General features: G+C 40.3%; 1 protein-coding gene across 5 annotated transcripts; it reads left to right on the top strand.

Moving 5' to 3' along the window:
- Positions 1-8,915: 8,915 nt before the first annotated feature.
- Positions 8,916-15,133, top strand: LOC120051111 (tripartite motif-containing protein 29-like). 5 transcript variants are annotated; one of them, XM_038997778.1, is made up of 10 exons: positions 8,916-9,535; positions 9,646-9,741; positions 10,183-10,416; positions 10,567-10,726; positions 10,994-11,040; positions 11,130-11,369; positions 11,496-11,636; positions 11,946-12,203; positions 12,360-12,464; positions 15,031-15,133. In XM_038997778.1, the coding sequence occupies exons 1-10, from the start codon at positions 8,948-8,950 to the stop codon at positions 15,040-15,042; spliced, it is 1,881 nt and encodes a 626-aa protein (XP_038853706.1). In that variant the 5' UTR covers positions 8,916-8,947; the 3' UTR covers positions 15,043-15,133. The 5 variants fall into 5 exon arrangements, with proteins under 5 accessions (XP_038853706.1, XP_038853707.1, XP_038853705.1 ...); XM_038997779.1 differs by lacking the exon at positions 15,031-15,133 and adding an exon at positions 12,673-12,893 and having other exon boundaries at positions 11,973-12,203; XM_038997777.1 differs by lacking the exon at positions 15,031-15,133 and adding an exon at positions 12,673-12,893.
- Positions 15,134-15,157: the final 24 nt, after the last annotated feature.

The following is a 15,157-nucleotide window of genomic DNA, read 5'->3' as shown; positions in this document are numbered from 1 at the left end:
AATTTGATGGAAACATCTCTGGTGGGAAAATGCAAATATTAGAATATTTGCATGAAAATCTGTCGCTAATTGAGTGGAAACCTAGCTTGTGTTGTAATATGACTTATTGCTACTTTAATATGCTAACAAATAAAGTACCTGATGATATAAGCATAGTGGAAATTGTGACTAGTGATTTACAGGGGTAACATCAACGTTTATACAGATTAATTACAGGCATCAGTTCCAGAATTAACTTTCTAGGTCCATCCTTTAAAAATGACTTGCCAGGTAAGACCATCTGATAAAACAGTAGTATTTCCCTTTAAGCTATTTTGGCAACACCTCTACACAGTAGAATTGGATAGAGGGCAAACTTGCCCCAAAGTTTGTTTTAGCATGGACTAGTCAATTGGGTGGGGCTTCCTATGGTATTTTTTGTATTTTATTAGTATCCCCATTATCTGTTGTGAAAGCTGCAGCTACTCTTCCTGGGGTCCAGGGGCCGGATTAACAAAACTTTAAGAATATATTTCTTAACTGGCATTTTTTCCTTTATCTTCGGATTTAAGAATAAAGTTAAGCAAAGTTGATATTCCTCAATAAAGTTGTTAGAAATGTTCTTAAAGTTTTACCTAAGTTTCTTCCTAAGAAAAAAGTTAAGAAATGGGATTCTTGAAAATAATGCTTTAGGATTCCTTCTTGGAAATGTACTTAACTTTAGGACAGCTAAACCCTTGTCTTGAGACGAATGGGTACTTTTGTAACCATTCATGTTTTCTTGCGCCACAGAAACAGTTGGCTTCAGGATATTTAAATACAGCAAGAATACAAATTAAACACGCATTATCTGGCTAGCTAGTAATTAACAATATAGTACAATATTCTAGAAGTGTTAAATAGCTGGCGCTATCTCGTCAATTTGCAAAGAAGAACTTCGCTAACGACGTTAACGTTAGCTATGTTGGCTATAATGTCTTTACACGTTAGCTAGCTAACGTAGCTAACTAATTTAACCGTCGCGCAGTCCCTCTACCACCATCTCTATGATGGATTACACCTTCTCCTCCAGCTGGTCCACATGAATGGTCTCTCAGCTCCCTTCTTAGCAGCCGACTTGATGTCGGACCACTTATTTGTTACGGCGTCACTGTCCCTTGCCATTCCCCAGATGGCAGAGACTGACTCGGCCACTCTCGCCCATCCTCTCTTTTTGGTCTCTGCAGTGAACTTGCAGTTATCAAGTCTCCCCAACAGCAACCTTTTCCTGGCTGCTATTTCCTCCACCATCACCTCAAGCTCTTGTTTACTGAAGTTTTTATTGCGCTTTCCTTGGTTATCCATTTTTGGTTTTGATGTACAGTAGCTAACGTTAGTCTGATGGCTATAATGTGTGGAGAAAAAAAAATTGTTTGTGTGTAAAGGGTTCGCGAGCCAACTAAAACATTTTTATTCTCGAGACAAAGCAAAAAAATACATTTAATAAAATTGAAATATCAACACTTTATTATAGTGGGCCAAATCCTATCATCCCTGTCACATAGGCTTATGTGCTTATGTATTGGTTTCAAGCACGTCACTGTCAATGCCACATAAGATATTTACGAAGTTCTTAAGAAATATATTTACGAAGTTCCTAAGAAAACTACACATTTCCAAGAACATTGAGGAATTACATTTACGAACTACAGTTGAAGTCGGAAGTTTAAAAAAAAGCTCGTTTTTCAACCACTCCACACATTTCTTGTAAACAAACTATAGTTTTGGCAAGTCAATTAGGACATCTACTTTCTGCATGACACAAGAAATTTTACCAACAATTGTTTACAGACAGTTTATTTCACTTATAATCACAATTGCAGTGGGATAAGTTTACATACACTAAATAGACTGCCTTTAAACAGCTTGGGAAATTACAGAAAACAATGTCATGGCTTTAGAAGCTTCTGATAGGCTAATTGACATCATTTGAGTCAATTGGAGGTGTGGATGTATTTCAAGGTCTACCTTCAAACTCAGTGCCTCTTTGCTTGACATCATGGGAAAATCTAAATAAATCAGCTAAGACCTCAGAAAAAAAGTTGTAGACCTCCATAAGTCTGGTTCATCCTTGGAAGCAATTTCCAAATGCCTGAAGGTATCCACATTCATCTGTACAAACAATAGTACACAAGTATAAACGCCATGGGACCACGCAGCCTCATACCGCTCAGGAAGGAGATGCGTTCTGTCTCCTAGAGATTAACGTACTTAGGTGCGAAAAGTGCAAATCAATCCCAGAACAGCATAGGACCTTGTGAAGATGCTGGAGGAAACGGGTACAAAAGTATTTATATTGTAACGGCTGCTCTCCTCCTCTTCGTCTGAAGAGGAGAAGCATGGGTCGGACCAATACGCATCGAGGTATGCAGTCATAATGAATTTATTTAAATGATAGACAAACACGAAACACTTGAGAATTTACAAAATAACAAACGCAGTCAACAGACCTGAACAAACGAACTTACATGACACGAAGAACGCACGAACAGGAAAATAGACTACAAAAAAACCAAACGAACAAACATACCGAAACAGTCCCGTGTGGCGCAACATACACTGACACGGAAGACAATCACCCACAAACTAACAGTGTAAAACAGCCTACCTATATATGATTCTCAATCAGAGGAAATGAATAACACCTGTCCCTGATTGAGAACCATATAAGGCTAATTAACCAACACACTCCCACATAGAACAAACAACACAGACTGCCCATCCCAACTCACGCCCTGACCAACTAAACACATACAAAACAAGAGAAAACAGGTCAGGAACGTGACATATATCAACAGTAAAACAAGTCCTATATTGACATAACCTGAAAGGCCGCTCAGCAAGGAAGAAGCCACTGCTCAAACTGCCATAAAAAAGCCAGACTACGGTTTGCAACTGCACATGGGGACAAAGATCGTACTTTTTGGAGAAATGTCCTCTGGTCTGATGAAACAAAAATAGAACTGTTTGGCCATAATTACTTTTTGGAGGAAAAAGGGGGACGCTTGCAAGCTGAAGAACACCATCCCAACCGTGAAGCACGGGGGTGGCAGCATCATGTTGTGGGGGTGCTTTGCTGCGGGAGGGACTGGTGCACTTCCCAAAATAGATGGCATCATGAGGCAGGATAATTATGTGGATATATTGAAGCAACATCTCAAGACATCATTCAGGAAGTTAAAGCTTGGTCGCAAATGGGTCTTCCAAATGGACAATGACCCCAAGCATACTTCCAAAGTTGTGGCAACATGGATTAAGGACAACAAAGTCAAGGTATTAGAGTGGCCATCATAAAGCCCTGACCTCAATCCTATAGAAAATGTGTGGGCAGAACTGAAAAAGCGTGTGCGAGCAAGGAGGTCTACAAATCTGACTCAGTTACACCAGCTCTGTCAGGAGGAATGGTCCAAAATTCACCCAACTTATGGTGGGAAACTTGTGGAAGGCTACCCGAAACATTTGACCCAAGTTAAACAATTTAAAGGCAATGCTACCAAATACTAATTGAGTGTATGTAAACTTCTGACCCACTGGGAATGTGATGAAAAAAATGTAATCTGAAATAAATCATTCTCTCTACTATTATTCTAACATTTCACATTCTTAAAATAAAGTGGTGATCCTAACTGACCTAAGACAGGGAATTTTTACTTAGATTAAATGTCAGGAATTGTGAAAAACTGAGTTTAAATGTATTTGGCTAAGCTGTATGTAAACTTCCGACTTCAACTATTTTATGAACTTCTTCTTTTTTTTAAGCAGCTTCGTAAGTTTTTTCGTCAGTAATGTTTCGTGAATCCGGCCCCAGGACATGAACAGTTCAAGGACAGATCTACATACATTTAAAAATGCCACACACAACCTACATGTCAATACATACACACAAAATATCTAGATCAAATAGGTAGAGGTGTTGTGCCGTGAGGTGTTGCTTTATCTGTTTTTTTAAACCAGGTTTGCTGTTCATTTTAGCAAATGAGATGGAAAGGAGATCCATGCAATAATATCTCTATATAATAATACTGTACGCTTTCTTGAATTTGTTCTGGATTTGGGGACTATGAAAAGACCCCTGGTGGCAAGTCTGGTAGTGTAAGTGTGTCAGAGCTGTGCGTAAGTTGACTCTGGAAGCAATTTGTAATTTTCAACACATTTTTTCTTATAAAAAGAAGTGATGCAGTCAGTCTCTCCTCAACTCTTAGCCAAGAGGGACTGGCATGCATAGTATTTATATTAGCCCTCTGATTACAATTAAGAGAAAGACGTGCCTCTCTGTTCTGGGCCAGCTGCAGCTGAGGTACATGACCACATGATTGGACAATAATCAAGATTAAGACAAAACTAGAGCCTGCAGGACTTGCTTTGTGGAGTGTGGTGTAAAAAAAAGCAGCGCATGTCTTTATTACAGACATACCTCTCCCCATCTTACAACCATTGAATCTATATGTTTTGACCATGACAGTTTACAATCTAAGGTAACACAAAGGAATTTAGTCTCCTCAACTTGTTCAACATCCAAACCATTCATTATGTCATGACGTGACTATTCATTAATGTGAAGACTTATATCAAATCAATTCTCTTTGTAATTATTATTATTATGTGATTAAACTAATGTAACATTAATTAACTAAGAAGTCGGGGCACCACGGGAAAATGTTTAAAGAGTTACTATTTCCCGAATTTAACTCTTCAGATATTTTCATATCTTATCGATTACAGTCACTTATTAATGTATTATTACCTCATCAGTCATTCTGAACGTTGTCATTTCTTATAGTATGCTTGAACCCTACTTTATTAATGAATCAGCGATACACAAGTTGGCTCAATTATTTATTTACTAACTAATTAAACAATTACAGAATACACAAATACACAATAACATTATACAGTAAATAGTACCAAGAAGTATAACAAAGCAGGACAGTTTGGTTATAACAGTGGCGAATTCAGAGAGGGGAGGAAGGGAGACAAAGGAGTTACTCTATCGGACATTGGGAAGCTACGCTCACGAAATACAAAATCTGAAACACTCTAATAACCGCTCATTTGGAAAAAGAGTATGCAATTTATGTATTTATGATTGAGCTGTCCTTGATCGTCCAAATCCTTTGGTCACGGAGATGTTGGGTGTACGACTCTGGTTCGCCACCAGAGTTCACCATGTCCTTAGGTAGAGCTCCTGGTCATGGTGGTGTTAAGAATGGATACTTCGACTTACCCTGTACAGTAGTTCTCAGAGTTGATCTCATTAGAATGCTTCAGAGGTTGTCGGTGTTCTCATCCTAGGCTACGTACGTTTCCAGCTGCAGACTGATAACGCGACGTCTAGGATTTGCTTCTTCTGTAGTGATCGATAGCTTCAAAGTTGAAAACCATTATGCAACATTCGGTTTACACCTCAGCCTGCTTGGTCTATAGAGTGGCAACCATTTCAACGTGGGGACCAGCGTCCTCATGTTCTCTGTTCTTGTAGTTTTAGTTTTTAGAATTGTAGTTTTAATCCATTTTGCAAAAAAACGGCTCGCGCTTTAGTCTGCTTGGTCTATAGAGTGGTAGATTTCTCAACCATTTGTAACGTATTCAGCTGGCGCTGCACGTAACTGGTCTAATGTGTTAATTCTTCAGCGCGTCCTTTTAAACACTTGGGGAAAAAGGGCGTTCCATTAAATTTTGCATAATCTCTGTGCTCATATGGGTGTGGTTACTGACTTGGTAAACTTGACATGAAAAAACATTTTCTCATTTAGAAGACTTAAATCACATTTCTATCTTTTAAAAAGTATGATACTTAGTCATTCATTTTAAACAACATTCAGATGCAAACCTCATAATTGAGAAGTGTAGACAGAGGTACAGTTATGTTGTTCTACCATCTGTCACAACATCAAAATTAATTCGATATGAGGTTTCTTCTAGTATCCACTGAACATTTCCACATTCTCAAAAATTGAAATGTTGTTGCCTAGCCGGCACCCCCGATCTCCATCTCAGGACTGGAAAGTCATGACAATTATCAGATTCAGCTGAGGTCTCCCGAGTGGCGCAACGGTCTATGGCACTGCATCTCTGTGCTAGAGGCGTCACTACAGACACCCTGGTTCGAATCCAGGCTGTATCACAATCGTCCGTGATTGGGAGTCCCATAGGGTGGCGCACAATTGGCCAGCGTCGTCTGGATTTGACCATTGTAATTAAGAATTTGTTCCTAACTGACTTGCCTAGTTAATTTAAAATAAAAATAGAGCTTAGGGAATGATGTGTACCAAATACAATTCTCTTAATTTTAGAAATGTGGCATGTCATTGGTAAATATATAAAAAAGTAGAGGGCCTAGAGAACTGCCCTGGGTACACCACATGTTTGACATTTAGAGAAGCTTCCATTAAAGAAAACCCTCTGAGTTCTATTAGATAAATAGCTCTGTCACATAATTTCTCAATTTACAATGTCAGCTAGTCAGATGTGCAGCCAGACTTATTAGCACTCCTTTTGCCCCATCTCTTTCAACCATACCGTTTTTCAATTCCTCATCGATCCATGGAGCCTTACAGTATTTTAACAGGTGCATGTTTATCAATAATTGAAAGAAGCTATTTCATAAATTCATGAAATGCAGCGCCTGGATGCTCCTTATTAATCACATCAGATCAACAAATATGTTTTACATCATCTACATAAGGGTCACAGCAAAATATTTTGTATGATCTCTTGTACACTATTTTAGGCCCAGCTTTTGGAACCTTGGTTCTCCTAGATATAGCCACTATATTGTGATTACTGCATCCAATGGGTATGGGTACAGCTTTAGAACAGAGTTCTACAGTATTAGTAAAAATGTGACCTATACATGTGGATGATCTTGTTCATGTAGTGTTTGTAAACACCCTGGTAGGTTAATTAATAACCTGAACCAGATTACAGGCACTGGTTACAGTGAGAAGCTTCCTCTTAAGCGGACAGCTTGATGAAAACCATTCAATATTCAGGTCCAAAAGAAAGTAGACCTCTCTGTTTACATCACATACACCATCTAGCATTTCAGACACATTATTTAGATAATGACTTTTAGCACTTGGTGGCCAAACACTGTTAACACTTGACATGGGTTAAGGCAGGGTTATTTGAATCAGCTGTGTACTGCTAGGGCAAAAACCAAAATGTGACCCAAGTGGGGCCCCAGGACCAAGTTTGGGAAACCCTAGGTTAAGGAAGGATCACACAGAAAATAACATCCAGATCAGCAGGAAGTATCAGCCTATGAATTATACTCCTGAGCAAACGTTCCAAAAATGAAGGTGGCAGTGAATCACCAACCTTGGCTTAATGCCTGTTCAAACAACACAATCCAGGTGGCAGTATGCACCCTTTCAGTTTGTTTAGCGAGTGTCAATCAACTAATAGAAATAGAAGATGAAGAAATGTACTACTTTCACATGGAGATAAGCCTCAATGGTGCTGCCCATGCTGTCACAGAAGCCATAATGGCAAAGGTGTACCCTCTATCCAACTATGTTCTACACTTGCAGGTAAAGGCCGCTCTCCCACTGACTCATTAAAAAACTTTCAGAAATGTGCCACCATGGTTTTACTCAATACCACATGTTGATCTTAGCCTGATTGAAGAAAAGAAACAGTGGTGTGAAGAAGATAATGTAGGAACAGTAGTGGATCAATATATTAGTAATCAGTTGTATTATTATTGTCTTGCAGTGTGTACAGATGGTGCAAAGGATCCCACAGGAGCAGGTGTATTAATTCCTGACTTTAATTTATGGAAGAGACTAACACATGATTTATCTGTATATGCAACAGAAATGGTTGTGATAATTGTTGGATTGCCATGGATAGAGGAGGTGCAACCAAGAAGAGTAGTAATATGTTGGGACTGCATCAATTTGATGTAGTTTAAGATCTGGAAAGTCAGAACATGAGAATTTAGGATTATAAATAATGCTGCTGTTGTTGGGGTTATTGGTATTGGTATTGAAATCCAGTTCTGTTGGATTACGGCTCATACAGGAGTTTATGGAAATTATATAGTAGATATAATAGCAAAAACAAAATAATATTGTGGATATACAGGTGTAGAGGGGAAATTAAAACATTGATTCTGAAAAATGGGTTAGATTGCTGGCATAGACAATGGGATGAATGTAGAATGGGCAAACACATTTTTATAGTACAAGGAAATCTGTACGGGATATAGTGTCATATAATGGAGATGAAAGGGAGGAATTGATGTTGTGTAGGTGAGATTAGGGTTTACGGGATTACATTTTTCTTTGAAATTGATGGAGTCATGGTACTTGAATTTGTAATGGCTGTATGGTAGAGGAAATGGTTGAATATTTAGAATTATTTTGTGAAATGTATGACGTAGAAAGGGAGATGTTGTTTGAAAGGGTCAGAGAGGTTAAATAAAAGTTAAATAAAAAATATATAAAAAGAGAGGTTGGTATTTTTTGTGGGGGTGATGGGAGTAATGAGGTTTGTTGGGAATTTTATTTTATTAGAAATGTAGGGTTAGTTAAGAGAATATAATGGTATAGTTACAAAGAGATCCCAAGTGGCGCAGCGGTCTAAGGCACTGCATCTCAATGCTAGAGGCGTCACTACAGACCCTGGTTTGATTCCAGGCTGTATCACAACTGGCCATGATTGGGAGTCCCATAGGGCGGCGCACAATTGGCCAAGCATCGTCTGGGTTAGGGTTTCGCAGGGGAAGGCCGTCATTGTAAATAAGAAACTGACTTGCCTAGTTAAATAAAGGTTATATAACTAAAAGATAGGTTGTGACCAAACTCACACTCCAGTACAGTAGGTGGCAGTGTATGCACCTGTCAGTTTGTTGCGAAGAGGAAGAACTGTTTCAGAGAAGTGAAACTGAATGTGATTATTCTCAGTGTTTTTAAGGACAGTGACCATGGCAGAGGCCTGTATTTCAGTGTCCCTGGATGAGTTTAGTTGCTCAATCTGTCTGGATTTACTGAACGATCCGGTGACTATTCCATGTGGACACAGCTACTGTAAAGTTTGTATTAAGGGTCACTGGGATCAAGATGATCAAAAGCTTATCTACAGCTGCCCTCAATGCAGACAGACCTTTACCCCAAGGCCTGTCCTGAGCAGAAACAACATGCTAACTGAAGTAGTGGGGAAACTGAAGAAGACAGGACAAGAAGTTTCCTCTTCTCTGCCGTATGCTGGACCTGGAGATGTGCCATGTGACATCTGTACTGGTAAACAACACAGAGCAGTGAAGTCCTGTTTGGTGTGTCTGGCCTCATACTGCGAGACTCACATTCAGCTTCACTATGAGTCAACAGCTTTGAAGAAACATATTCTGTGTGAAGCCTCCACACAATTAAAGGAGAGGATCTGCCCTCACCATGGCAAACTGTTGGAGGTCTACTGCTGCACTGATCAACAATGCATTTGTTATCAGTGTGCTATAGATCAACACAGGGGTCATGAAACTGTTGTAGCTCCAGCTGAAAGGGCAAAGAAACAGGTATGCCCAACTGCCAGAAAGCTTTTGTCTTTCAATGTAATCTTGTTGTTGTTCTTGTTGTCATCACAGCATTAATACTATCAAATAGGGTTTAATATGTATATTCACAGGAACAGGTGAGGAAGGTACAGAGGGAATGTCAGCAGAAAATCAAGAAGAGGGAAACTGTGATGCTGGACCTGCAAAACACGATGGGTTCTGTCAAGGTAAGTTTTGACCTGTAAAATATGGAAACATTAAAGGACAAAATTGCAACGAGAAACGTCTAAAAGCAGAGGGTGGCTGCAGTGTGTCAGGATATCAACAGGAAATCATGTAATGAATTCTAATGTACTAGTCAAAGCTTTTAATTAACTGTTCGTCGGCACAGGCTGTTGTCGGTAAACATGTAAGGGGCATTTCTTGGCTCATTTCCGGGCGGCTCTCCTGTAGTTAGATTAGCAGAGAAATTAGTCCCTCAACCTGTTCCTCTTCATGGAGCTCAAGAAGAGCCATATTTTCAATGCTAAAATAAAACCACAGAATGTTTTCAGGAATTATTCAAACTTACAACCAGGTAAGTTGTGAACCGCAACAATGTAGGTTGTAAACAAGTACATTACGATGGCGGCTTCAATTACATTTCTACTTTCCGAATTCCCTATCAGTGCTCTGCACAGGAAGCTGTGGTGGACAGCGAGAGGACGTTCACTGAGCTGATCCGCTTCATTGAGAGAAGAAGCTCTGAGGTGAGAGAGATGATCAAAGCTAAGGAGAGGGATATAGTGAGCGAGACTGAAGGACTTCTACATACACTGGAGAAGGACAATGTTGAACTGAGGAAGATTGATGCTAACATTATACTGCTGACACAGACCGAGGATCACATCCATTTCCTCCAGGTACTGCAGCATTAGTAACTCTCAGAACCATATTAGAAATATATGGTTCTGGTAACTATGCTCCTTTGTCATTTTCATTTACATAGAGAGAAAACAGAAATATTTCTATGTACCATCCTGCATCTCTCTTTTATTTCTGTTTGAATCTAGAGCTGCACGTCTCTATTTGCCCCCATTGGATTTGAAGACATACCTGGGATTCCTGTTGGTCATGAAGTATATTTTCAGAAAGTTAAGATGTCCACCTCTACACTGAAAGAAAAACTAGAGGATGTCTGCTCAGAGGAACTGGGGAAGGTCTCTAAAACAGGTACTTGTTAAATATGACTCAATGTGTCTCTTAATGGATTGTTCTGTGTAGAAGATCATTCCATTCTCTTTTCCTTATGTCTTCATCTAGACAGCTGAGGATGTGTACAGTATATCCTATAGGTAGCAAAGCTCAGACAGTGAAAATGTACATTGTCTACAGTCTCCACTAGGACACTACCAGCGGCTCAACATTGATGTATTTCTTTTTCTGCTCTCTGTCTCTCTACTTATATATCTCTCTCTCTAATCTTTGGATCTGGTCTAGATATAACTGGCAATCTTGTCAGTGAGGATTCAGTAGAACAGAACCTGGTAAGTGCCTACTGTAGTTGTGTTGTAGTACCTTCTAAAATAAATATTGCCAGTGATATTTTGCCATGTCACCCATTTCTGTCCTAAAGGGCTTGAAGGAAACCATGCAAGCTGAAGATCCACAGATGCAGAAGCTGTTTGTCACTATGGGTCACATCCTGGACAGGCTGACTCCTAAGAACTTCAGGGAGTTGATGGTAGAAGTGACTGAGCTCACCATTGACACAGAAGACAAGCTGAAGGGCATCATTGACCTCATATATGAGAGGGCCATAGCACACCCTGCCAGCTCTGTGGTCTACGCCAACTTGTGCCGCTGCCTAGTGGGGGTAAGTCTGCAACTGTGTTTGTGCCCGTCTCCCGTTGTCTTAGCTCTTGTTTGCCAAATGTGAGGACCACTTAAAACATTGATTCACAGGCATTTTGACTTTTGTAACATCCTTTTTACTCTTCAGCTCAACGTGCCAACGTCATGTAATCCAAGAGTGACTTTGAATTTCCGTAAATTACTGCTAAATCGATGCCAGTTTGAGTTTGAGAATAATAAATCTGAGCTCTTTGGAGGAAAGCAGAAGGAGCTGGACACCACCACCAAGGTACAATAACATATTTTAGGGACTAGCTTAAACTGACATCTTGTGACCTTGGAAAGAGGTTTGGATCCCTTGGTTTAACAGCTAAGGGGTTGGATTGACAGTTGCTAGATCCCAGCCCTGGTTGTGATTACCCCCTGATGTGTGTCATTAAATCAAATGTTCCTTGGTTACTCCATAGACAGAACACACTGAACACATATTTGACATACAGTATATGACATCAGAACTTGCTCCTTACATTGCAGTGGAAATAAATTGTGTTATTCCCAATTAAATTCCCATTAAGTGCTTTAAAAAACTCTGATGCAGCTTGTGAAGCATGTCCGAACCTTCCAGGGGGAGGTCAGCCAGCGACTGAAGGAGGAGCCGGAGGAGGCCAAGGCCATGTGGTGCAGACGGTCTCTAGGCAACATCAGATTCATTTGCGAGTTGTTCCAGTTGAAGATACTTACAGAAGCCATTATGCACAATTGCATCGTAAAGCTTGCTAAGGATGGCGACGATAACTCTCTGGAGTGTCTGTGCACAATGCTCTCCACCATCGGCAAGGGCTTAGAGAAGGCCAGGGTACAGCACTGTATTGATTTATTGATGTGATCTGTTACATTTATATGAGTACAGTACAGTGCATTTTAATCCCAAATGATTGGATAGATCAATCCAATAGATTCAGATCTATAAATCCGTCAACTACATTCACTTGGCCTGTCTATACTTCCACAGCCCAGAATGGATCAGTACTACAACATGATTGTGAAGATTGTGAAGAATAGGACAACCTCCCCCAGAATCCGCTATATGCTGCAGGATGTGCTGGACCTCCGAAAGGTATGACCAGTAATCCCTCAACCTTGTTTAACGTCTACATAAAAAATGTTGTTTGCTTGCCTATTTTTCTTGCAAAAAATAGCAAGCCATAGTACAGTTTGTATGCATCAATTGTAGGAATTACAGTCCTTCAATACTGATTATTGTATTGCGTGATTACAAGAGTGATGTAATGTTTCTCTCTGTATGTATGTTTTCCGGTCTCTAGCTTTATCTATAGTAGGGGAGAACATGTGCACAGGACAAGATGGAAGCACACACGCACACACACACACACACACACACACACACATCAATATGTGATAAGAGTGAATACATGTATTGGATATAATTATTTGTGAAATTAAATATGATAATGTAAGACTATTTGCTGTTGCTATATACAATTAAACTGAAATTAAACATGTATTCCCTACAATATGTATATTACCCGAAAGTGTCTGTAGTTCTATATCAGAGTTTTGTGTAACCTGGTTTACCAAGATATCAGCAGAAATAAGGATTTGCATGAAACAGACATTAAAACGTATGTGTTCATTTGACCAGGTAAATTGGCTAAGAGAAACCACAGTCTATTTTACAGCAACAACACGGGGGAAGAGTTCTAGGGGAGAGGAGAGGGGTTATAATCTACTCATTATAATCATGCAATTTTTATTATACTGTATGTGATGGAAGGAACAACTTCCTGGTAATGTACAGGGGTGGCCAAAAGTTTTGAGAATGACGCAAATATTAATTTTCACAAAGTTTGCTGCGTCAGTGTCTTTAGATATTTTTGTCAGATGTTACTATGAAATACTGAAGTATAATTACAAGTATTTCATAAGTGTCAAAGGCTTTTATTGACAATTACATGAAGTTGATGCAAAGAGTCAATATTTGCAGTGTTGAACCTTCTTTTTCAAGACCTCTGCAATCCGCCTTGGCATGCTGTCAATGAACTTCTGGGCCACATCCTGACTGATAGCAGCCCATTCTTGCATAATCAATGCTTGGAGTTTGTCAGAATTTGTCGGTTTTTGTTTGTCCACCCGCCTCTTGAGAACTTGTGAACAATCCTCAATGGGATTAAGGTCTGGGGAGTTTCCTGGCCATGGACCCAAAATATCGATGTTTTGCTCCCCGAGCCACTTAGTTATCACTTTTGCCTTATGGCAAGGTGCTCCATCATGCTGGAAAAGGCATTGTTCGTCACCAAACTGTTCCTGGATGGTTGGGAGAATTTGCTCTCGGAGGATGTGTTAGTACCATTCTTTATTCATGGCTGTGTTCTTAAGCAAAATTGTGAGTGAACCCACTCCCTTGGCTGAGAAGCAACCCCACACATGAATGGTCTCAGGATGCTTTACTGTTTGCATGACACAGGATTGATAGTGGCGCTCACCTTGTCTTCTCCGGACAAGCTTTTTTCCGGATGCCCCAAACAATCGGAAAGGGGATTCATCAGAGAAAATGACTTTACCCTAGTCCTCAGCAGTCCAATCCCTGTACCTTTTGCAGAATATCAGTCTGTCCCTGATGTTTTTCCTGGAGAGAAGTGGCTTCTTTACTGCACTTCTTGACACCAGGCCATCCTCCAAAAGTCTTCGCATCACTGTGCGTGCAGATGCACTCACACCTGGCTGCTGCCATTCCTGAGCAAGCTCGGTGGTGCCCCGATCCCGCAGCTGAATCAACCTTAGGAGACGGTCCTGGCGCTTGCTGGACTTTCTTGGGCGCCCTGAAGCCTTCTGCACAACAATTGAACCGCTCTCCTTGAAGTTCTTGATGATCCGATAAATGGTTGATTTAGGTGCAATCTTACTGGCAGCAATATCCTTGCCTGTGAAGCCCTTTTTGTGCAAAGCAATGATGACGGCACGTGTTTCCTTGCAGGTAACCATGTTTGACAGAGGAAGAACAATGATTCCAAGCACCACCCTCCTTTTGAAGCTTCAAGTCTGTTATTCGAACTCAATCAGCATGACAGAGTTATCTCCAGCCTTGTCCTCGTCAACACTCACACATGTGTTAACGAGAGAATCACTGACATGATGTCAGCTGGTCCTTTTGTGGCAGGGCTGAAATGCAGTGGAAATGTTTTTTGGGGATTCAGTTCATTTGCATGGCAAAGAGGGATTTTGCAATTAATTGCAATTCATCTGATCACTCTTCATAACATTCTGGAGTGTATGCAAATTGCCATCATACAAACTGAGGCAGCAGACTTTGTGAAAATTAATATTTGTGTTATTCTCAAAACTTTTGGCCACGACTGTATGATTGAAACAGTGCAAGGCTGATGGGGATTGAAACCATAACTCGTATACAAACAAGACAATTAACACCATCTACTGGCCACTAAGTGATACTGCACACACCGTATGTTGATTGGCAATCCACCCCTTTTCCAGCCTTAAAGTAAATATAAGTAAATTCAAAAGCTTATCTTTATGTATTCATATGATATATGTGTGCTCGCCCCTGTCCCTGCATATGGTAAGTGTCCTTCCCCAGAGTCCTTTTCCTGCCCTGTGTGGAGACGGTTGTAATGAGAGTCATGCGGGCCGTCTGTCTGTGGCAGGAAAAGGCCTAATTTATTCCCTCAGTCCAGCTCTATGGGTTGGGAAAAGGCTGTGTCTGTCTTGGGAGCCCAGCCCCTCCGGTTTCTTAGTGGCCAAGGGAGGAGGGTAATGTCCACTGCACAACCC

The sequence above is a fragment of the Salvelinus namaycush genome, chromosome 7 (assembly GCF_016432855.1).
Source record: "Salvelinus namaycush isolate Seneca chromosome 7, SaNama_1.0, whole genome shotgun sequence".
In the NCBI taxonomy this organism is placed as follows: domain Eukaryota; kingdom Metazoa; phylum Chordata; class Actinopteri; order Salmoniformes; family Salmonidae; genus Salvelinus; species Salvelinus namaycush.
Note: the sequence above shows the minus strand (reverse complement) of the source record. Positions and strands in the feature narration are given on the sequence as shown.